The sequence below is a fragment of the Pocillopora damicornis genome, chromosome 3 (genome assembly GCF_964200805.1).
Source record: "Pocillopora damicornis chromosome 3, jaPocDami1.2, whole genome shotgun sequence".
NCBI classification, from domain to species: Eukaryota; Metazoa; Cnidaria; class Anthozoa; order Scleractinia; family Pocilloporidae; genus Pocillopora; species Pocillopora damicornis.
The window spans coordinates 28,731,765-28,756,736 of record NC_142672.1 but is presented as its reverse complement, the minus strand read 5'-3'; the positions used below and the strand labels follow the sequence as shown (position 1 = coordinate 28,756,736).

At 38.3% G+C, this 24,972-nt stretch overlaps 2 protein-coding genes across 6 annotated transcripts; both read left to right on the top strand.

Moving 5' to 3' along the window:
* Window positions 1-1,496: 1,496 nt before the first annotated feature.
* On the top strand, window positions 1,497-14,020 carry LOC113666459 (BBSome complex member BBS2). The gene is made up of 18 exons (XM_027182249.2): window positions 1,497-1,870; window positions 3,039-3,254; window positions 3,726-3,851; window positions 4,327-4,389; window positions 4,765-4,842; window positions 4,938-5,042; window positions 5,662-5,748; window positions 6,279-6,414; window positions 7,013-7,152; window positions 7,775-8,091; window positions 8,749-8,790; window positions 9,454-9,538; window positions 9,803-9,934; window positions 10,540-10,614; window positions 10,942-11,004; window positions 11,942-12,054; window positions 12,576-12,724; window positions 13,275-14,020. Exons 1-18 carry the CDS (start codon window positions 1,754-1,756, stop codon window positions 13,373-13,375), a joined length of 2,145 nt encoding a protein of 714 aa, XP_027038050.2. The 5' UTR covers window positions 1,497-1,753; the 3' UTR covers window positions 13,376-14,020.
* A 2,967-nt stretch (window positions 14,021-16,987) lies between these two features.
* LOC113666450 (metallophosphoesterase 1 homolog) lies at window positions 16,988-24,650 on the top strand. Of its 5 annotated transcripts, none has more exons than XM_089201849.1 (9): window positions 16,988-17,921; window positions 18,161-18,355; window positions 19,495-19,618; window positions 20,891-20,946; window positions 21,674-21,856; window positions 22,517-22,696; window positions 23,168-23,218; window positions 23,827-23,938; window positions 24,120-24,650. In XM_089201849.1, exons 2-9 carry the CDS (start codon window positions 18,173-18,175, stop codon window positions 24,242-24,244), a joined length of 1,014 nt encoding a protein of 337 aa, XP_089057975.1. In that variant the 5' UTR covers window positions 16,988-17,921; window positions 18,161-18,172; the 3' UTR covers window positions 24,245-24,650. The 5 variants fall into 5 exon arrangements, 4 of the variants coding, with proteins under 4 accessions (XP_089057975.1, XP_089057976.1, XP_089057973.1 ...); XM_089201850.1 differs by having other exon boundaries at window positions 17,217-17,738; XR_016185282.1 differs by lacking the exon at window positions 16,988-17,921 and having other exon boundaries at window positions 18,001-18,355; window positions 23,739-23,938.
* The last annotated feature ends 322 nt before the right edge of the window (window positions 24,651-24,972 follow it).

Here is a 24,972-nt window from a genome sequence, read left to right as displayed (position 1 = left end):
AGCCTTTAATTAAAGCTTCGCTCTGACGAGTATGTCTTTGAGGATTTACCTCTTTTGTATGATATAATCGGAGGCGTTTTGTAAATTGTTTTCAGCAGTGGCTGATTTTGGATGAGGTTCCATTCTTACATCAGTATTTGTTTTAAATTTCTTAACCCCTGGGTGGTATGCTGTCACAAAAGGCAATATTTTGCCTTTAGTTTTTTTGGTTTGTTTTTTAAGTGTCGACTGCCTTGCGGCAAACGAGACCTCAGATAACGTTTTTTCAATTTGGCTTTTTTTTTTCAGAGCTGAAAGATCTTATATGTACACGCTTTCAGAGTGATAATAAACATGTTGAAAAGTACAACAGTGTTATCTCTGAAAAATCAGTCTACAAACTGACCGAGACCTTTCAATATACACACTATTCATCTTGCCACCCGCCAAGTGTTAAGAAAGGCTTTATTAAAGGAGAAGCTATCAGACTTCTAAGAACAAACTCCTCGGAAAGAAATTTCCAGGAGGCCATGTGTAACTTCAAAACACGACTTGAAGCACGTGGTTACCCATCATCGTCAGAGCGAAGCTTTAATTAAAGGCTTTTGCGTCGCAAACGTAAAACCACACAGGGGAGTCTGTGTAGGCCTGTCTATGACCTTTTCAATAATTGTGATTTTTTTTCTCGGCTTAAAAGCTAAGTCAGTTGTTCAATTGAATAGGAAGAAAAACATTTCGAACGGAAAACAGCATTATTTGCACGTGTGGATCTTTTGAGAAAAGGTCTCCTAAACGAGTGGTCTTGATTGTAAATATTTAAGGAATGGTAAATACATTAGCCTTAACATGGCTGTTTCTCGAAGCTCAGTGTTTTCCTACTTGCCTTTTTTCCACGTAAATTGGGGGCGATTGAATAGATATAATATGCAGTAAAAGAACGTCAGCTGATAGAAATTTTAAATTTCTCATCTTAAGCTGTGGAAACAAAATTCAAGTGAAAAGGAAGCCAACTGTGATTAATGCTTTGAACAAGTCAAGATACGTTTTTTTCGTCACACAACAAGTTACATAACGTGAATATCATTCTTCTTGATGCTTTTCCCGGTGTCAGCAATGCCTTTCCCGATGCCTCCGTTGGTCAATAGAGCATAAGAAGTATTGTTCCAGTTAAAGCTTGAGGAAAATTGCTTAACTTTTTAAGTAGCGAAGTGTAACTTGGTAACATTTCGGCTTTACAACATGATTGTTTTCTGCAACTACAAAACGTACATTTAATTCTTCTTGGTACCTTTCGGATGCCACCGATGCCTTCATTGTTTATTAAAGCAGTAAAAGATATATGTACAATCAACACTTTTGAATTGCTTAACATTTTATTTAGCGAAGTAAACTGTTTACACTTCGGCTTTACAGCACAATTGTTTCCTGACACTACAAATGATCTGTCTATATATAAAGTATGAAAGTTGTTTCACCGCTGACCACTCGTATTTGGGTCGTTTTTTCTATCCCCGCTCGTCGCCCGTGATGTAGTAACTCCCCAAGATCTCGAACGCAAAAGACATTAGGAACCCGTTATCTGCGACTTTCTCTGCGTCCACAATTTCGGATCAGCGTACAACAGACCAAAACTAATGCGCAGAGTGCCTACTGCGCAATAATAATTTACAGTTTCTAAGGCGAATGGCAACCGCTTAATAATTATTTTCCTTTTCACAAATAACGATTATGTGATCAATCCCCGCCCTTCTATATAACTAAAGATTCACTTGCAATGCTTGTTCCTATTTTTACCCTCAAACTGGGCCACAAGATTCATCCTCGAACAGCAGCGTTAGGTCGTTACGATGGAAGACATCCATGTCTGACAGCAGGCACAACTGCTGGAAAGGTTGGCGATTTTTGTTTTGGTACTTTTTTATTATTATTATTATAATCGAAATATGGTATTTTTTCTGGCTTATCCAAATTGGATAAATAGTTACTGAAACAAGGAATCGTGCACTCGTCTGAAACAGGAAGCAACGCGAGCAACTGTGTAAAACATACCGGGTGACTAGGTCCTATTTATTTGAAGGTAATTTAGTGTTAACAACTGGGTTGAAAACGTAAATTAGCCACCGTAAAGAGTAAAAAAGCTGACGTTTCGAGCGTTAGCCCTTCGTCAGAGCGATCGCTCTGACGAAGGGCTAACGCTCGAAACGTCAGCTTTTTTACTCTTTACGGTGGCTAATTTACGTTTTCAACCCAGTTGTTAACACTAAATTACCTTCTATACTCTCCCACCGACGCAGCACCACAGTTTCTTTAGAAACTTACCCCTTCACCTATTTATTTGATGTCGGCAATAAACAACAGTGAAACTTTTTTTCGTTTGGCTCTGTTTGGCGGCCAAAAATACTGATATGGTGGCCATTTTTTAATCGAAGATAGCTGAAGTTTGGACTTATCACTGCTTTCGTATATTACAAATTGAGAGTCTTGAAAGGCTTGACAATTTTTAGTCAGTTGGAGCTGTTAAACTTTTTTTCCCATAACATGCGAGAAACAAAAAATCAGAATCTTTTTTGAAGATTCAACTCCATTGAAGTCTTAATTTCATGGGCAGGTGATCCTCTAACTGAGCCATGAGGAACAACTTGGCAAACTGCAGGCTTGACCAGGCTTGATTTTGACAATTTTTCTGCATATAGGGAGGTTTGATCAAGAATGCCGAAAATGAATATCAAGATGTTTGTGTTTCAGATTGCATTATGATGAACTAATTTTTTTAGACGAAGGCAAATTAATTCAAAATTGATTTGAAGTATGGGATCATAGCATATGATATATCCAAGACTTTTTATGATCTAATGGTGAATTAGAAGGGACATTGAGAGAATATGTTCACATTAATGTGTGTTTCTTAGAAACTGGACTCAAGAGGGAGTACTTTGAGATGCACTTCATTAATCATCATAGTTTCTTTCATTAGATCTTTTGTATTAATCAATTAATTTTCTATGCATATTTAAATGAAATGTCATTTAATGATCTGTCTTATGATCTTTGGTATTTAGGTTTTTATCCACAATCCCCACAGTGGCACCCTTCAGGGAGGCAGAGCAATTGCAAGTCATGATACCGACATTAGTATTTTAAACATCAACCAACAAGTTTCTGCTGTTGCAGCTGGTCCCTTGAACACCTCTGGATGTGACACGCTTCTTGTTGGTACACCCACAAACTTCTTAGCCTATGATGTGGAGAACAATTCTGACCTGTTCTATAAAGATGTAAGTGACTGAGTGGTAATACTGAATTAGGGCCTAGGGGGCCATTTGGTAGAGAAGAAAAAAAATCAGAAAATTATGCAGAATTTCTCATGGTCTCATTTCAATACATCCTCAAATTAGCACTCCCCCTGAATTAAATTTCTCTTTTCCAGTTGAAGTGCATCCTCCCATTTACAAAATCAGACTGTGTGCCTTTTCCCCTTTGAATAGGTCCCATTCCCTCTCCTCAATCATACCCTAAGTCTATTTACTAAGTAAAATGAACTACAGTATTAAAAAAAATGGTATTAAAAAGTTGAAAACAAATTGGTATTGTATTAAAAATTTGTAGAAAAAAGGATAAAAATTTAAACTGGATTATGTAGTGAAGAAAAAAAATCAGTTAGTACTAAGTGCTGTGGGAGAAACAGTTACAGTTATTGAATGCTAATTTTAATGGTACAAGTTCATTTGGTTGTTCAATATTTTTAGATTGCAGATGGAGCCAATGCAATTGTAACAGGCAGACTTGGATCTTTTGAGAATCCTTTGGCGATAGTGGGTGGAAACTGTTCAATTCAAGGATTTGACTTTGAAGGCAATGACGAATTCTGGACAGTAAGTATTGGTAATTGTAAGTTGAAGTCAACTGGTTGCTTATCACCTTATATAGCAATAACTGGGGGGTGGTATGGGGAGTTGAGTTGTCATTTTGTGTAACTTACATCTGTTTGTAAACTAAATAAAGCACCAATCCAGTCAGGGAAACGTGAGTTGAAGAGGTCTATTGTTCTTGCTTTGAGTATGCAGTCAAAAATGTTACAATTGTTTTTGAAAGTGAGTACATATAAGGCAAACTATGATACTTATCGATTATCACCACCATAAACATTAACCAATGTATTTAACAATGAATATATAGAGGAGGTTTTGCATCTTAAAAGCTAAATTAAATAGAAAAGTAAATAATCCATTTACAAAATAATGTAATTGTTGTTGTTGTTGTTGTTGTTGTTTTTTTTTTGGCAGACATGTAAAAGCGGTAGCAAAAATACTAAACTTTATTCTTCTGTCCCATTTGTGGCATCCATAGGTGACAGGAGACAATGTGTGCTCCTTGGCAATGTGTGATTTTAACAGTGATGGATTGGCAGAGGTTTGTCTGCAGTGTTGATAAAATGTCAAATAATCTCAATTGTGGCTTTTGCAAATGTGGGCACTCTATCAAGGCACTCATGAATTTCTCTCCTTAACCCTTTTACTCTCAAGATCTCATTAGTAATTCTCCTTACTGTCTGCCATACAATTCTTATGGTATCCATTTGGATAATTTGGTATTGGATCAACTGATAATCCCCTAATTAATATTTTACTTTATTCTCATCACTTGTCTGCTTGATATTGTATTGATATTGTTCAGAAAAATTCTCTCATAGTCACTTGTGTGAGGTAAAGGGTTAATGGTAAGTTTTCTGTGGGATTAAGTTCACATTTTACAATTTTACAATCACTATATTTTTGATTTGCACAGTTACTTGTTGGCTCAGAGGATTTTGACATTCGAGTTTTTAAAGAAGATGAAATTATTGCAGAAATGACTGAAACTGAGGTGGGTGCATCTATCTCTTTTCAAGAACCTATTTTATATCCTGCAATTGTGAACATTGTTGTTATTAATAATTATTTTTCATCTTCTGTCCACAGTCTGTAACCTCTCTATGTCCAATCCGAGGATCTCGATTTGGTTATGCTTTGGGAAATGGTACTGTGGGAGTTTATGACAAGACAGCAAGATACTGGAGAATAAAGGTACAAAGTAGCTATTATTTAAAAAAAAAACTCAAATTAGCTCACAGGTTCACTATTGATACTTGTAAAAGTACTGTTAGTTGTCTAATACCTTGCCTTGTCAGCTGCCAAGACAACTGCATTTGCCCCAAGCTTTTGTAATCACCACACAATCTCTTCCCATGTGACTGTGAAAATTTTTTGACTTTGGTACCTACTTATTCCTTCAGACCTTGATTTTGCTCATTTACCCAGTACATAACTAAGACCACAGTGTCAGAATTCACAAATCTAATCTACAAAACACTTGAAAAAGTGCTTGATCATTGTGCCATCAACGCAATACTTAGAGAAGACTTCATTTATCCATTGTTTTTTAAATATATTGATTGTTTTAACAATCAAAAGTAGACTAAGTGAAATTAACTCTTTTGAATGAAAGGCTTCTGATAAACAATGTGTTCGTCTCAAGAAAGTATGGTTTAGTACAGTTATCACTGGCTTATTTCATTAGAATTATACTAACATGCAGTTTTTCTGCCAATCCACTCAGGCAGTTGTGGTTGTTTTCCATCCCCTGGCACAATCATCCCTCCTTAAATCCTTTTTTTTTTAATTTAATTTTTTTTTCTTTTTTCAGTCAAAAAATCAAGCAATCACCATTCACAGTTTTGATCTTGATTCCGATGGAGTGCCAGAGCTTATCACTGGTTGGTCCAATGGAAAGGTGAAGATATTCTGTCTAATTACAAAAGAAAAAATAAACTTATGTCTAGCAACTCTAGCATAATAAAATGGGTCAGTCAAGGATGGTGTCTTACAGTGATCTTCTACTTCCCTATTTACTCAACACTTCATCACTTAATCAACACTTAATCGACCCCAAAGAGTGTCACTAACATCTCATTTCACCCAACAATATCACCCATGCATCAAACATTGATGTCAAGAGAGTAAAAGAAATGATCTCCATTGATCTAGGAGTTCCTGATTGTTAAGCAAATTCTTACTCTGTGCCTTACATTTCCCATAATATCCCATCAATGGATATTTCCTTAAATGTTATTGCCTCTCAGCTTGACACTGCATTGACATGATAAGAAAAAATTTCTTGTTGTTCAGAGCCCACAAATTGGCTAAATGTCTTCATGCTAGTAATTAATGTTTTGCCAAGAACAGCACTAGTCAACTATTCCTAATACTTCCTTTCTTTGTTTTATTCATCACATTTTGTAAACTCCTTTTGCACATTCTTAGATTGATGCTCGTAGTGACAGAACAGGGGAGGTGGTGTTTAAAGATAACTTCTCTGCTGCCGTTGCTGGTATACTTGAAGGAGACTATCGTATGGATGGAAAAGTGGAACTCATTTGTTGTTCAGCAGAGGGGGAAGGTAATTTTAATGCATATGTTGAGTTATGCTGTGTCAGTCCCACTTGTATTGGAGACATCTCAAGAGGAAAAACTACTTTTCAATCTCTGGAAGCTGAAATAATAGTTCAGGTTATTAATAACTAAAAGAACACGCTTTCTTTTGGCTTACTGGTGTAATAATCCATGCAGGATGTGTGCATTTTAATGCTGGTAAAGCGATCAAAAGTGTGGTTTATTGCTTTCAATAAATAAGCTTAAAACAAAACACAGTATATCTTAATCTTTCTATTGGGTTCCTGGTGCAATAAACGATAGGTTTTTGACCAGTCAGGGAGCTAATGTAGGATCTCAGGCTTTTTTTCATAAATGGTATAGTATCCCAGTTTAGTCTTTAAGCTTATTATTTGTATTATTATTTATAACGAGTTTTGAAGAGGAGCTTGTAACCTGTGGGCTTCATATCCTCAGCACTTTGATGAGCCAACAACAAGGCAATAGAAAAAGCATGATGGGGAAAAAAGGAGTGGCTTGCAAGGGGGCTGGATAGGGGTTTGATTGTTTTCTTCTTGCCTTTGAGAATTGTCTTCTCATGTTTCCTTTTTGTTCACCCATTTCAGTTCGTGGGTACTTGCCAGCATCTGCTGAAATGAAGGGCAACTTGATGGATGTCAATGTTGAACAAGATGCACTACGAGACTTGGCACAAAGAAAACAGAATTTATTGTTGGAATTGAAAAACTATGAAGAAAATGCTAAGGTAAGAAATTTAATTTAATCTTGTTCCTGGTGGGGGATGTGATGATATCATGGCTGCCAGTACTCCAAGCATCCTCTTACTGGCTAGTTAATTACAATATAAATAGGAGGAGAGCAACATCATTGTACTGACAGAAGCAGAAGTTAAGAATGGAAGAAAAGATGGGATGAGCAGTTGTTGTATCCTCAGTCTACTACTGAAACAAGCTTATGTCACGTGTCATTTGACTTTGAATAGTGTGTTTTATGTAGAATATGTAATTTAAAGGGAGTCCTATGTTTAGTTTCAGCCCTTTTTTGGCTGTTTGTCATCAGCCCAGTGCTAGTGTTCAATATGGTTATGTCTGAGTTTTTATTATTAGTAAATTTCCATCACAGTGATTACTGTTCAAAACTTTAATTATTGATATTTGTTCTGACTGAGTAAGTGACATCTTTCTTGGGGTCTCATTCACTCTTTGTTTCTTCCCACCTGAGTGAGAGTTAGGTTTATTTGTTGGTGATGTACAAAAATGTACTGATCAAATAGTTCAGTAGGGAAAATTCATGTCACAGCTGCATTTCTAACTAACAAAAGCCCCAGGCCAATGAAATAGGCAAATAATATGACTAAATTATCATAGGTTGGAAAGGTTGGAGGTCAAGAGGTTGATCAATCACAGATGGGAGTCATACCAGCCAGCACTCAACTGCAGACCTCACTGTTGGTAAACCCAGGAAGTGAACAAGTTCAGCCACATGTGCAGCTCTCAATTTCAACTACCAATGAAACTATTATCCGGACTGTGATGATATTTGCTGAAGGAGTGTTTGAGGGGGAAAGTCATGTTGTCCATCCCTCACAACAAAATTTAAAGTCATCTCTTCAAGTTCCAGTGTTCCCACCCAAAGATATTCCTGTTGATCTTCACATCAAAGCTTTTGTTGGCCAGAAATCCAGGTTAGTGGACTTGTTAATTCCTCTGTCAGTGGATAAGTCACTAGTTTAAAGGGGCAAAATAATAATCATTGGTGATGTAGTCCAGAATGGCAGCAACATTTCCATTGTTGATTGTCAATGACAGAGACAGACACATCTACAATTAATTGAGCCACATTGTGGTCATGTGATATGATGATGACCCCTACCCAGGTGGTCAAGGCACTGGTCACAGAGACCAATAACAGCTCAGCTGTCAACTGGACAGTCATGGCCACCATCACTTCAGATAGAGCAGTTTCATCAAAAGCAAGATCATTTGATGAGTGATGTTCTTGAGCTGAATTCTTTCCTCCAATAAAATCTCTCTCCACTTTAAAAGGATTATATTAAGTGGCTGCTGGTGAGGTTTTTTCTGCAAGCAACCATACAAAATGCAATTCATGGAATGAGTCTGCAAAAGGAGAAAATGTATTATTTCAAATCACTAAAATGTACAGTCAATGTTGCAAATATGAAATGAAAGAAGGCATGTGTAAGTGCTTCTAGTCAGACAATTATACCTTTACCTCACCATCTGATTCTATATTTTGTGTATGTTTCTTAATTTGTTTGTTTTGGCTTTTTTTGTTGTTGTTTGTTTTATTTTTTGTTTGAAATTTAATTTCTGTTTTGCAGCAACCACTTCCATGTTTTTGAACTTACAAGACAGCTACCTAGGTAACAATATTTATACTCTAGGAAATATTTTAAGAGACCTGCAAAATTACTAACAATAAGTGATAACCTGATTGATACAGGTTGATTCTATAGATTTAAATTAGTTTTGGAAAAGAATTTGAATACCTCAAGCTTCAGTGGATACTGAATCTCACCTCCTAGTCAGAGTAGCATTTGAACAAGGCCACTAACATTGTGCGAGCTAGATCATATTCTACTATGGCTGTCTTTCAACCACACAAGAGAAACTGAAATTTGCGTGCCTCAAGATGGATTGAAGGGCATGTAGCTTTTTTCATGGTAGTTTTCACTTAGTCTGTAAGGCTAAGATGCATGTATTTTTCATGTGGCTCTTTCTTCCCCAAAACACTCTATACATTAATACTAGTACTACATACTACAAGCGTCGTTATTGGTAAAAAGCTACCGTTTATTTCACTGATGAACCCATATTTTTTTATGAATTAAAGCAATACACTGCACTTTCTGTCTATTTTCCTGCCTAATAAGCCACTTGGGATATTGGGGGGAACATTTTCACGTGGGAAGAACTTTTCACGTGTTCTCCCAACATCCCGAGTGAGTTATTATGCCGGTAAACCTATTAAATCATTCAAGTATGATTCATTTCCAAACTCAATCATCATCATTTCTGTTGTGTAGATTCACCCTGTACATACCTTGCCCAGATGGTTATGCTGAACCAAAATCCAGCTGCTGCTTCCATATTAATGAAAGAGTGAACAGGGTAAGCCCAGTAGAACGACTAGCATCTAATTTCTCCCCATAATATCACGCCTGAGTCACACTTTAAGGTCACAACAATAAAGGAAATGACCATCAACTAAAGAAGCTCTTGATTGTTAAACAAATTCTCCTTTTCAAGACGTTGGGAAAAGTTTAGGAACAGGATGGAGAATATGTTTACTGTTGTTAGGGTGTAAATGTTTAGGTAAACACAGATATCTGATCATTGCTGGTAACTGACCTCTACTTTCTGGTTCCTGCACAGGCTGTTATGTGGCTAAATCAGAATTTTCTCCTCCCGGATGAGATAGAGAGTAAAGACGGGGACCTTGACATAATGTTCTTGTCTCTGAGAACTGGTAACCCCTTGGCAATCAAAATGGATCAAAGTGGAAATGTAAGGAGCTGTATTGATTTTAATACACCATAGCTACAGCTGTACCAGTTCTCATGCATAGAGTGGCTATCTTTTCTCTGGACTAAAGTTTAACGGAGAAACTCAGGAAAATTCAGGCTTCGACAGGATTCGAACCTGTGCCTAGTTGCGTGCTAATTGGTAGTAGCGCTTAGGCGGAACCACCGGGAAGCTTAACCTTTTTGCAGTCAAATCTTTGTAATTATTTACTGATAATAAAAAGCACTCAGGAGGGTAACTCCTCCTTTCCTAGTAAACCTCGGCGAGACCTGGTTTTGAACCAGAGCTTAGGGTCGATTTTTTTTTTCTGCGATTTTTTCATGTAAGCACATTTAAATTACCCACTTTTTTTCTTAGCATGCTTTTAGAGAATTCAACAAGTGGTACCAAAAAAAGTCCAGGTTCGTGTTCAGAAGCCCTTGTCTTTATCTTTAACGAAATGTAATAAGCTGCTCACTACATGAGTGAAAACTTTCTGTTAGGCTGTTGGAAGGCTAGGTTATGATATTACATACAAAGCAAATTTGTAAAATGAGGGGAATGTATTAAAACGTATCTGGCAGGCCTAAGTTTTTTGTTCTGTCTAGGTGAGTGTCAAAACAGATGACATGGATTTAGCAGGTGATATCATTCAGGCACTCGCAACCTTCCTGGGAATTGAGGTAATTTTTCCCTGAACAAAATAAATAGAAACTCTTTTTTCATTGTCACTTTGGCAGCTTTCGTAACGACCAATTGATGGTTTCGTCCAAGTCCTATTGGGTTTGTTGTTTCTGTTTGCGTTGGTTTCGTGATTCGAATGCAGCTTTCTTGATTGAGAACAGTGTCACTCCTTAGAGAGCAGCGAACGTGAATTGCTTTTCAGTTGTGAAGAAGTTACCTCTAAAAAATGTGTCCAGAGAAAACATGTCGCGGTTTCCTGAGAGCAAATTTAACTTAACACTGCTTTAGAGAAGAGCTAACCACTTCGCCATACGATTTTACTCCAGGACTTACAGACCACTACAGAATTTCCGGAGCATTTGGAAGAACTTCGTGCGGTGTTGCTTAAGGTAATAAACCTAAACAAAACTTATTAAAACAGTTCCGGATTAACATGACGAATATGCAATGTTGTTCAAAGCGTTATTTAACCGAACTGTATATCTGGCCTTAAAACCAATCAATCAATTTTTGCCCTATTTTTTCGGACACTTTAGGTCACGTTGTGTAGAATCACCACACATTCATCACGCAATAACCCCCATCATTGTTCTCCGATTATTTACGTTGAAAAGTAACAAAGCCAGTTAAAAAAAAACTTGAGCCAGCTCAAAATTTTTATCATTTCACCTCCATCATTTTACACGGAAGACAAATAAACTCGTTTTGTAGAGTTGACTGATAGTGATATAAAAAAGCTGGACTCAAATGCGCAATCGCCATTAGATCAACGTTGACTTTTTTACGGGCGCTGTTTGCAAGATATAAAAGTTGCTGGGTTAGGAGGGTTCTATAATCGATAAACCTCTTTCCGGCCGGTTTGTCGGATGACAATGTTCTTGGTGAGAGATTGTCCTCAAAATTTCACATTTTCTCTCGAAGCGTCGCTTCTCGACCAAATGTTGAAAGAATAAAACCTTTCGGATTTTATTCTTTCAGTCGAAAAAAATTAAATACATGGGGACTGCATTGTTTTTGCTTTGGTTCGCTTTGTAATTCATTTAAATAATTCTGGCAAGAGAATACGTTCTCTTAGTGATGGTGGTGCCAACTTTCCAATAAATCAGTTGCAAAACTAAATCACTGTGACTGGGTCGCTTCTATTTTCCCGCCGGTGGAGCCCGCCAACTGTGTTCAAAATGCGTTCTCATTGGCTCCATCTAATGTTTTCTACTTGATTTGATTGGCTGTCGTGAATACTTTTGTTTCACAGCACTTAACCTTAAAGCACTGTCTCGGGTGTTTGATCACTGACGCGATACATGCCTTCAAATTATCATCATTCAGGTAGACGAGCTGCATGCTGTGAGACAAAAACTGACAGCTGAGATGGCAGATCACTCCAATTTGATCAGAAGCTTGGTTGTCAGAGCTGAAGATGCCAGATTAATGGGAGACATGTGAGCATGCTGATTAATGTTGATTAATGTTACCCGCCCTTTTGAGATGTAGTGGTCTTATGTAAGCGCACTTGATACAGGGGTTTCCGTAACTTTTTCCTTAATCAGCTGCAAGTGGTGTAATAGGGGTCTGTGCCCGGAAGAGGGGTCGCAAGGTTTGCCCTTTGGGTCAAGGGACATGCTCCCTCAGAAAAAAAGTAAAATCTAGAGGCTCGGAAATGTAATTTTCTGCATTCTGGTCGTCATGAAGAATATTGTTTTAAATTTAGTATTTATTGGCACCTCTATAATTTGCCTGTCATTTCTGAGTTAAAGATCACTGTGTTGCTTCCTTGGGTTGAAGCTCTCAAGTTTTCCTTAGAGTTTCTCTGTGCTACTGAACGATTAGCTTTCTCTCTCTTTATTCCTCGTGGAAATTTCAGTGATAACTCCTTTAATATTTGGTTAATAATTCACTCAAACCGTTCACGGCTGATAAATTTATTCCTCAGATTTCATGTTTGTTCTTACTTTCTTTGTAGGAAAAACATGAGAAAAGGCTACATGGAACTGTATGACCTGAACAGAGATTTAATCAATGGCTACAAGATCAGATGTAATAATCACACAGAGCTTCTGTCCTGTCTAAAACTTGTCAATCAGGCCATCCAACGAGCTGGAAAGCTCAGAGGTAACGGATTAACTCAGTGCATTAACCCCCTGGCTCTCAGGAATGATCATGTGGTACATTCTCCCCACAACTCTAAGACACTGTTCAGGAGACAGGCAATGAGAGTTAAGCAAATTATCAGACAGAGGTTATTTTGAGATATAACTCTCAGATTCTCCTCAAGAGCCTTCAGAAAAAGCATAATAATCAGTTAGGGAGTTAACTTTGAATTCGTGCGGATGACTCAAAGGGTTAAACGAAAAGCATCCAAATAGTTTGGCCAGTTGCTGGAGAAAAGTAAGAACTTGCATTTTTGTCCTCACTAATGGCTCTTGTATGAGCCCTCCACCTTTTTCCTCTTATAATCTGCCCCCCCCAAACAAGCCCCTCTCTAATTGGCTCAAAGCTCATGTGAGCCCCTTTCACATAAGCTCCTCTAGAGAAATTCTCTCTCTTAAATGAGTCCTCTATCTGGATGACCTGTGTATTGTTAAGTATTATTAAGGAATGTTGTACAGCTTTCAAAGATGCTTTATCGTCATCTAATCCCTGATTTTTCATTTTCCTGCAGTGGGCAAAGCTAAATCTCAAGTTATTGCAGGCTGCCGACAAGCGATCAAGAACAACAATGTCAACGGCTTGTTCAAGATAATCAAAGCTGGTTCCCTGTGAAGTCTCACCGTCACAGTTCCTAAAGCATTTATTAAACTTCAGAGGCCGGTTTTTTAAATGACTTCTGAATCCGGCTGCGGTTTAGAAAATCGGCAGTCCCGTGAGCTCTTTGCATGTGGGTTGTTGGAATGAAATGCGTGTTTTTCAGTGTTCATTAGAACCGTCCTTGACATTGCTTTAACAAAATCAACGTTTGCCTTTATTGAGGGCTGTTTAAAACCTGGTCGTGGTAAAACGACGTTATGTTAGATGGTCTTCAAAAAATTAATTAATTTATGAAGAAGAGGTAAATTGTACTTGCCCTACGGGCTCGTGCAATTTTGTTGTCTTTGAAAGATTTCCTTGTGCTTATTAACACCAAATTGCACTCGAAATTATGTCATTATCTATTCTTAGTACTGAGTGCGTCTGCTTTACAGGCTACATTATTTTAAAGGTGCGCCCACAGAAGTGGTGTAACCAGCCGGTTAAAAGCCTTTGATGCTGAATCTTGAGGCAGTCTCGAGAGAAATGAGAATGAAATTGTGGATTAATTTTTCCTTCGTTCGCTGCTCCGCAGCCTTCATCTTCTTTGAGTGCCCACATTGTAAATAGTAGCAAGGCGCAAGGAATGCTTATTCAGTAAAGGCTGTAAGATTTGAAAAATTGGTCAAATTTAAATGATAGCTTGTGTTTAGGGTGAGAAGGAGTCACAGTCTCTTTTCTTGTCTAAATATGGTTCAACCAAGTCGAGAAGGAGAGGGTGGGTGCATTCAACATTGGGAAGCATTAGGGGTGGAAGGTGTGTGGATGGTTTTTCATGTTACGACCTCAACGCCTAAAAACATCTCTCTGTAGTCAGAACGTTTTGCAAGAGTCCTATTCTACTGATTGGCACTTGGCCGTGTTTCGCGGAAACAAATTTGTGCTCTTGGTACGGCTGAAATTTCTGTTAGAAACTTATTTTTGTAATTTTATTTATGTAAGCGGCCGCAGAACATTAACAAGGAAGCGCGTAAAGATCCTCTTTCGCAGAATGACGCAGGTCGCGGCTAGTACACAAATGTCCTTTTCCACTCTCCTCCAGGCGATCAGCGATGAAATTTACTGTTTAGTCAGTATTGATGTTCAGGTCATTTGTCCTAGAAACTTTTTAAAAAGGACAAGTAATGTGCTCAACTGGAGTTAAAGCAGAATATTAGGAAACCTGGTGGGCTATTATAACCAGCATTGGTCGGTTTGGCATAATAACAGATGTTACCCTTCTCTGAAGATTGTACTATGGTATTATCAAGAGGAATCACATCAGAGATCTTTTTTTCGTATTCAAAAGGCAAAAAGGAAGCAACCGCCCCGGTGAAATAGCTACAACGGCCTTTATTGCTGCTATTTGATAGCTTGCCCTCAGCAGCCCAATCCATGACCCAGAGCAAATGGTATGCATGCCCATACCATGTGGACTTATAAGCCAGTTGGCAAGTTTATTGACGAAGGGGACAAAGGTAAATATTCGTAATCTATCGAAGCCAATGCAAGAGCTACGAATCCATGAGATGCCAAGAATGAAGCCTTGAATTCTCCTAATCCGCCCACAGGACCGAACAGATTAACCACACCTAAAGATGATAAAGGATGATGATAAAATATGGACAGCCACTGCATCTTGTGGAAACAGTTCAGTCATTTATTTTTTAGAGGGAAATTGTGAAAAGTGCATTCTCCCAGGATCAGTTTGGAAGTTACACCAATAATCCTTGACTAAAATATCTTGGGGTTAATGAGATTATCGTGGTGGATGTATGAACATGCTTTTATAATGACAGCTTATGTTTCCTCATGTAATTTAGTGTTAACAACTGAGTTGAAAACGTAAGTTGGCCTCTGTAAAGAGTAAAAAAGCTGACGTTTCGAGCTTCTTATGTCCTCAGTTAAGTATCATTCTGGTGAAAAACAACGACCCTGAAGATTAGGATACAAGATCAGACGCCACCTACGGTTGTTGTTATTGTTAATTATAAGGATTTTACTTTTCCTCGGCTTCTTTTCAATAGTATCCACATGATATCCGTGTAAGATCCTTTGATCTACCTCTTCACGCAAGGAAGGAAAAATGACATACCGAATCTCCTCAAAAAAGCGCCTACACTGTAACAAACGCCCTTCCACAAATAAGCGCCCACCCCCAAGTCCATAAATCAAACAAGCACCCCCTGAGCGCCCCCACTTGAATACCCCGTCCCCCTTCCCCACTTAAATAGTAAGCTTCAACCACAGCTGGATCAGTACAGGTTAATAGTTTCTTAAAAAGCGTTCCCTTCGATAAGAGCCCTCTATCCAATAAGCGCCCCTCTCTATAACAAATCAACCACATTTTTATTTTGTCGTCAGATTTGGCAATTATACCTTAAAATCAGGTGCTTACTTCAGTTTGCTAATGTAGGTGTGAAATATTAACAGCTAGCGCGGGTAGTCCAAACTCGTTTAATGAACCTGAGTAAGTATGCAAACATGTCTATATTGCGCCATGGGCAATAAGGATTTCTATGGGAATAAACAGCCGCATTTTTAACCTGAAAAATCTGACCTAGTATTAAACAAAAAACGAACCTGCCTTGCTGCTGTCTCTGTTCCTTTGCATCTTTTGAACTTTCTAAGCTAATTAAGTTGTGCTTGGTTCTTTTGAAATAACAAATTAAATATCTTTTTTAATCAGGAAATTGTCAGTCTTTAAACTCGGCCATTCACAATGTTTACTGCTATGCAGTTTTTTTAATTTCACTGGAAGGAGGATGAGCAAAGAGAGTTTATCAATCAAGGCCAGGGGAAATCTAATTCGGATTGATAGCAAGGTATTCACAGAGAATTCATATTCTTGCGACGAAGAAAGTGAAAGCGGTTGCAAAAGAGGAGGAAAACAAAACGCTTTTGGGGTAGGGATATCTTTAAAGAAAGGAAAAGTCAAGGTGATTTTTACAACCTCGTGGAAGAGCTACGACTTGGAGATTGTGAATATTATTTCAGGTAAGCTTATGTACATGGGTTACGGAGATGGAAAGTTTTAAAATATTCAATGTAGACAGGTAAACTTTATCTGTTTACGTTCTTCTGTGTTAGCTTCAGAAAGTTAAGATGAGCTTTCTGTTTCCTTAGCTGATTGAATGAAATTCAGTTTTATACAAATTGTCTTCGCTGATGAATTGTTATCGTTGGCTTTTATCACCTCAAATTTTAGATATTTACGCATGAGCCCAGAAAGGTTCCAACATTTGTTGACCCTGGTTGGCCCCTTAATTTCCAAGAAGGCCACTAAAATGAGAGAGCTCAGTTCTGCTGCAGAGCGCTTAACTCTCACATTGCGCATGTTGGCCAGTGGGGATGATCAACAATCATTAGCTTTCAGTTATAGCCAAGGTAGGACCATTGTTAGCCACATTCCGAGGGAGACATGCAGTACAATTTGGATGGCCCTAAGAGACATTTATTTAAGACCACCAAGTTCACCCCTTGTCAAACAAGACTCGATAGTTGCGAACAACCTCGGAAAACTTTTCATCAAAGTTCACAGGGACGGTCTCCGCCACTTTGTTGAAGTGCTCAGACGTGGGGAAACTGGAGCGAGTGGCATAATTGGCCAGACATAGCCAAATGTAGCACAAATGTGGTAGATTTCCTTGTGCTTGTGCGGCGGTTTGTTTTCACTCGGATTACGCGAACACAAGCACAAGCATAGGCACAGGAAAAAGAAAAATTTTTGATCCTTGTGCTTTTGCTTGCGCTTGTGTTTAATTTATGTTTGCGTCGAGGCCGTTTTCGTGGTGAAATATGAGCTGTTATGCTTGCGTGTGTGCTTGCGCTTATGCTTGCGTCGCTAGTGAAAACCAGGCTTAACGCATTCTCGCGGTGCTTTCGGATCACTTTAACTGGTTTGAACTTCGAGCTTTAATTGTGTATCATATTTTAGTTACGAAGCATTAGCGAAGCGAAGCATTTTTCATAAACAACTTGACTTGTCTTATAAACTCGAGTACGTCTTACAGTCAAGCAACAAAATATTATTGGAACAAATTTCTTCTGACGTTGAGCCGTTGAGCCGTTGAGCCCGTTAAACAACTCAGTGGTCTAGCTTAGAGACAAAGAGTTGACTGTGAACCTTTTCATTCTGTTTGGTAACACTGAAAAGAACAGTTTTGTTTTTGCAGAAGCACTATTCAGTGAGAACTTATTTTTTGCAATTCCTGTTCGCTTGCATACAAATCTCTTTTTCGGTGCTGTTGTCGCGAGGTTGAAAAAGTCTGTGTTCGTGAGAAGTTTTAAGAAAAAATAACAACGCTTTGTTACTGAATACCACTGCAGAAACATCCTAAGCTGGTGCAGAAGATAGAAGGTGAGGCCTTGTAGCTTTATTTTGGTGTGGCCGGGAGCTTCGTGAATGATTGATATGGTTGGTTAGCTGCACTTCGGTGGAATAGCGACATCTGTTTACTCTTTCCCTCGCTCGACAGCCGGCTCTTTTCCCTCTAAAACAGGGCCACACGCACCTAACATCCTTGGAACGACTTCGAAGCTGGTAAATTACCATAAGACTTAAAAATAAATACAAATTTTCGATAAAATATACGGTGCAGCCAAGCACGGCGCATTATCATCCAGCGATTAGGACAGCCAATATTAAATGGTTTATTGATGTCGTTTGAAATATTGCACTCTTCGCTTTATCAGAAAATATATACCGTTTTGAGTTTTGAACAGAACGGTCTCACAATACATTACTTATGTTTTTGGTACTTGTGTCTTCTTTTTTTTCAGAATTTGTTTCAGATGGGCACGAGGCTCTGGCGTAGATGTTGTGTTCACAAATTCAAGTTTCTCTTAGTTGTACTTGTTATAGCTTTGTTTATTGGGGAGATTGGATGTTTCTGCCTGTGTTTTGTAACATGGCGGATGCCTCAAGCTTCCAGCGACTCATTAAATCTGCTCTTTGTTTCGGATTCTCAAATTCAGGTGAGTTTATTATGTAAGGAAGCCCTCGACATGCGTCAGAAATCATCTTTTACAGTCTTCGACTTGAATGCTTTATCCTATTAATTTTCAATCTCTGCAGCCTCGCATACGAAAGGGACTTTTATCTTAGAGAACCTCTAGTCAATATCGTAAAATTTATAACCAATAGTGCCTTTTACTACCCGGCCTAGAATCGCTTGGAATTCTTAAAACTTCAATAGGTTAATGGATTGCTCTTCTGGTTTGAAAATTCATTTTACTTGCCTTGTTTATATTATGGAGAACATGGTATTAAGTACATTTGTATTGTATTGAGGTTATTTACTAGATTTGAATAGATATCATAGTGTTGATATCATTGGAGTTGATGTCTATTGCTAGGTGATATTTTAGGTATATTTTTGGTTCATGCCCACTAACTCCTTATTTACGTATCATCTTCACTCTCTATTTATGATCACACAGCGAGTCTTCTTCAAAATATAAATTCTTCATTCGTGGCCTTTGTAGCTAAGGTGATTGAAGCGCCAAACTAGAGTCTGGCAGTTTGAATCCCGTCAAAGTCTGAAGTTTTTCAGGCTTCACTTCTGTAACTTCTTCAATATTGTAACGCAGCTGTGAGGATCATTTCTTAACTTCTATCTTCTGCTGGTCAAAATATAATGGTCATTTATCGTTTGCTTTTACCCGCATGGGTCGGAGAGTGAGCAGAGCTGAGCGATTTGATCTGATTTAAGTATTAGTTGTAGTTATGAATCGCATGCTATGGTCAAGTCACAAGTTGAAACACTTTGAAACTTATTACCATTTACGTATGTTCTGCGAACAAATGGTGAAAGCTTATTTTTTTTAGACAGGGAACCTTTACATCTGAATATCTCATGTTCATATCGTGGTAACGTATCTATTCCCCTCAAACCATACCATTTCATATTGGTTATTCATACCAAGTCATGTCATATTATGCCCTCGAGCCAAGTACTGCGAATCTTACCTTTATTTAGCGGTGATCTGTCACCCTTCATGAGGCCTGTTACCAAACTTTGTTTGAGATTTGATTCACAGCATTCCGTTTGTCCTTTCCTTCTTCTCTCACTTTTCCACAGAACTTACTGGCTTTTATGGTATCTTAATGTTAGGGTTACAGAGGTGACCGTCCAGGAATTCTTGGTTACATAACACGCTTTGATTCTGACTGGTACCTGAAGAAGGTTTTCTTCATGGCATTGACATCTTTCTTCCCAGATGCTGTCATTCATTTAGGTTTGTGAAGAGAAAAAGTATAAGTAAGATGGAATTTACGGCGATCTAAAAACAATTGTTCCATGCAAGGACAAAAATAATCTTTTTCTTTGTCACATGGCCAGAAATCGGGGACAGTCAGCTGTCAACAACGCGGGCGCCACAGGAGCTATGTTTCATCTTTTTGCACCTATGTAGTGGGTTCGACCAAAGTTTTGAAAAAATGTCAAATGTCTCTTTTTATAAGACACTGAATACTCTAAACAGGTTTAACTGATTGTGAGATTAACCAGGGAAGCCCGTCTTTGCTTAGTGTTAATTTCATCTGCACGGTGACACTCGAATATTGGCATGATAAAACTTAATTTTTACTCTGTAGTTCCAAATTGTTTGGTACTTGTTTAGTGACAAATTATAATTAAGTGTATTCACATACGTAGACAGTGTTCCAAGTTGCAACCGTTTTGGTCGCTAGGGCGAGTGAAAATAAATTTGGCGATCGAAAATATATTTGGATCGAGATTTTCACCCGCAACTGGGACATATGCTTAAGAGCTGCGATCATTTAAGGCCAGCAGAAAATACTTTAGGGCTTTGTAACCACTCTTAATAGCAATGGCGTTCGAAAGGAACCGTCTTCGGTCCAGAAAACTGCTCGCAAATCGTCCGTTTTACGCATTGCTAAGTCTGAAAATGGATTTTTAGAATTCGCCTATTTTACGGGAAAAATGACCCATTAAAACAAGAATTCAGTCTTGAGGGTTCAAATCTCACAGTTCAACTTTTGCCTTAGCGGAATGGACGCTCGGAAGTTGGAAGGACGTGTTGGTGGCCGTAATTTTGACTGAGAGGAAGGTATTCAACCAAAATTACAGAGCCATGTATGGGAAATGAGCAGACTGTAGAGCTACGGTTGGGAACCCATCCAGCATGCTCTCGAGATGCTTCGAATAGACTCGATTTAACAATTTGATCTTCTCCTGAAGCTTCAGACGTTCGCATGTGAGTAATTTCCCCTCTGACTTGAGCAATCTTTAAAAGTTTTCTTTTTTCTCTTACGAAGCCTTAAACGAGCGGCATTTTAAATCTCAGTAAAGGAACGTAGAGCGCATGCTTGGACGCCATGTTGTCCTCGATTTCTGGCCGTATGAGAAATCGATCATCAAACTCACCGATTTCTCGGCGGATTGACGCTCTGAGAACCCGTTGCGGAGTTCGACCAACTACTCGCATAATTTGTGCTGATCATTGTGCTTGTTGTGATCGCTCATTAGAGACATTCGGTTGTAATAGGTGATGTATTTGATGAAGGATCCATTGCTACTGCTGAGGAATTTCAAGAGTATAAGGTAACACGACTTCATGGTGTTACAAATCACATATCCTAACAACAATTATAATTTGTAACTTTTGAATCGTTCGACCCGAGATTTTGCTGTATTAAAGAGATTGCGGTCATATTCATGACAATTTAGCACGCCTGTAACTTGTAGGAATTTGACATAGAAAAACTACTACAGAATTGCTTTCAGGTTCTGGACTAGTAAGAAAATCCTCAAAAAAAAAGTGAACTGAATTTTCAAGTGCATTTGTCCCCACGTGTTCTCGTCGACTTCTTCTGGTATTTACCTCTCTTCTGTTGGGCCCTTGTCATTACCTTTTCATGGGTTCTCAAGGAAAAATTTGCAAAGAACTTATAAAAACTAACTTAGGTGCCTGCAGCGAAGGAAAAGATAAGGGAGTGGGTTACGATTTGACTGCAGTTTCATATTTGATCGGTTGAGATGGAAGCCTAAGTTTTCTAGACCAATCAAGGACATGCAATCAATAAGGACATTTCTTTGAGCGCTCAGTGGAAATTAAACTCAGCTCTGTTCAGAAACTTGTTAGCAGAGTCAGTTGACGGGAACGGAAGGAGTAGTGGCGAGCTTCAAAGACCGAAGATATTGTAATGGTTTTCGCTTAATAAAGAGATTGAAACCTAGCACTCCGAATCCAATACGGCGCCAAGTTCATACCCAAAGTTGTTGGCTAGGAGCTATCCTGGTTTCAGTAAGCGCATCATATTTATTTCAGGCTAGACACGATAGGATTTTTCATTCCCCGGCTGGAGTTTATAGAATTCATATAGCCGGAGACAATGACATTGGAGGCGAATCGAGCGATATTATTACAGAGGAAGAAGTGGCAAGATTTTCAGCAAACATGGGCCCACTAAACGATGTTATAAAGTTCAAGTACACTTTTCAGATAGTGAAGGTAATCCTTTACCCTTTTAGTCAAAAGGCGTGAATTTGGGTAAGGCAAAGTTGGTATCTATTTCAAAGCTAAGAATTTTTAAAAAATAACGAGGTAACATTATTTTCACTTGGTGTCACATTAATGTATCAAGAAAGGCTGATCAAATTCAAAGACAATGCCCTTTGTTTAGTGTCTCAAATATGGCCATAAAAGGATATCTTGAAACAATAGCTTTATAGCCAAACGATGGGTTATTAATTCATTAGGGGAATTCAAACTCGCTGCCATTACAATAGTGAAATTTACGAGGTCAATTCAAACATAGCCGATTACTGCACGAGCGTGAAATTTGAATATTTGGCGAAAGCGCGTTTATGTCAAATCTTACCCTGGGGAGAAGGAGGGAGTTACTTTTTGTTCAAGGTCACTTGCTACTCAGGGAGGGTCGGCCAAGACACAGAATGTCGCAACTGAGAGACTGACAAAGAGTGATGAAATCAAACGAAATTTGAATCAGTGTGAATGGTCACGAATGAAGTTAAAACCGATTTTTATTTGTTCGGTATTTTAGAAAAAAAAAGCGTAGCTATAATAGTTTGACGATTGAAAATAATTATTATATGATTATTCTCTGTTTTTATAATCATTAATAAAAATGTTGTTATGGAACTTTCACAGATAAATTCAGTGAGTTTGCTAAGAAGGAGGCCCTTCGTATCGGAAAGGAAGATCTATAATGACACAATGGCCTTTATTGACGATTTGCCCTCAAAGCTTGATCCCGATAGAATTTCTATTCTTATTGGACACGTTCCGCTTACTCATGCAAGTGGAAGCCAGGTAGTTCCAGTGATAAAGGTAAGCTTTTCCCGGAGATTATGTATCAATTACGGAGCAGTTCCATGATTTTTTGACAAAAGAAGAGGACTGTTAAATAATTTTGTAGGCATATGTGTCTTCCTGACAATTCATGTCCGTGAAACACTGAAGCTAAAATGAAGAGGTACTTTGAAGATTGCCCAATACAATCCAAAAAAACTAACCTTAATTTAAAAAAAAAAGATTAAACTCAGTCTGTGAGAGTTTTCACAAAGAAAGATTTTAGGTTGAGAGGTGGGATCTTCGGTCTTAGCCTCGTCATCAGTCCTCGTTTAATTTCTCTCAAACACGCAATACTGCCTTATTACGTACTACTGCCTTATTAAGTACTAACTGAGGGATCTGATGCTTCTGTTGAACTAAATTGAAACTTATCATTAAAGTTGTTTAAGTAAAGTGATGCAATCATTTTGCTTTACAAATGGACGTGTTTCTCATCTCATGTCCTAGTTAATAGAGGCTGTTCAACCACAGCATGCTTTCTCAGGACATATTCACAAGGTACGTATTGCAATGACGTTTAGCATGCAGAATTTCATGTGAAAGTAGTAATAAACGTTGACTTGTGAAACTAAGTGAACTCATCTCGAGAAAACCTGCTGACAAGGACACAGTTTAGGAGCAATGCAACAGGAGGCAAACGTTTGAAAACAGTTTTAATTCTTAAAAGTGTTCTTCGATAGTATCAAGTTTAACTCGTTCCCTTCACTTTTCAAATAGCATTTAGTTAGTTTTTCTTCCCGTCAGCTCGGAATTTTAGCAATGTACGATCTGTTTACTGTTGAATTTATTCGCAATGATCCAGATTACCACTGAGGTGCTGTTTTATCTCAAAGATATGTTTTCTTCCATGCTGTCAATGCTCGTGGGCAAATGCAGCAAATAGGCTGGTCATTCGTTACAATAGTAATTATGGAAAGATATAAATCAATGATATTTAGACCGGAAGATTAGATAGCAGGTCGCGAGAAGAGGAGTCTGAAAATTTAGTTTTCGTGAGATTCGAACCTGTGCCTCCCAGATACTAAATGGTCGTCACCGCTAACTGCGCCTCAGAGCCACATATCGAAGGCCAGGCAAATTCACCAAGTTCTCCCATCCTTGTTCAGAGAGCCACGATCAACCACAAGATTGGAACAGCGACGTTTACAGAGCATGTTGTTCCAACATGTAGCTATCGCATGGGAACAGAGAAGATGGGCTTTGCTGTAGCAGTCATTGGTGGGTTAAATTCTCCTTACTGTCTATCATACAATTCTTATGATGTCATTATTATTATTATTATTATTATTATTAACAATTATTATTATTATTATTATTAACAATTATTATTATTACTTTCTTGATCATAACAATAACCACTACAACCATCTTTATTATCCTTATCATCTTCTTTTCATAGGTGTGGATGGCTCTATTGTTTTCTCCGTTCTACCATTGCCCAAAAGATACCCATTTCTAATGACGTATTTAGGAATCATATGTGTATTTATTGTATTTGCACTGCAATGGCACTGCAATGGTTAATCTCGATGATATTATTTTGTTTGGAGATAGTTTTAGACGGGACATTAGTTTTATTTTCAAACTTTCTTTAAAATTTAGTGACACTAGATTTAAGAAGAGTTAGTTACCTCGTTAATAGGGTTCTCTTCTCCCCGCCCTTTGGAGCGAGAGAGACTGGGGAGTAGTAAGAAGAAAAGAAGAGAATCCCTCGAGACGAGTTAGAAGTGTATCTGGGTTATTCCGCAAGAAATTTGAAATTATCACAGAGAATAAGTAGAGGAGGAGCGTATACGTTTACGGCATGAATCTCTTGGCTTATCGATACCATTTTCTTGACCGAACTTAAACACTCCGATTACCGAAACGCTTCTGACTTTGTGGTTCACCAGGGACTTTGCTTGTGTTTACTTTCAATAAAATTAAAAATGTATACATGATCATGATTAGAGCTCTCGTGAGGGAATATTGCGCGAGGGTTTCCACCATGAGATGAAGGCGTGGAGGAGATGTTGATTTGAGATACTGAGGTACATATAAATGCTTCACCCATGTATGGAACCACACCCTTACCAAGTGCATAGGGAGTTTAGACACTAAAGGATCGAGATAGTTATACTAAAACCTCGAAAATGAAAACAAAAGACGACATGACGTCCTTAAAAGTCCCTCTCTTTGATAAGTCTCCCACAGTGATAGGGCCCAAATATTAATATCTTACAAATCATTCTGAGACGAGGGGTTATTTCTCG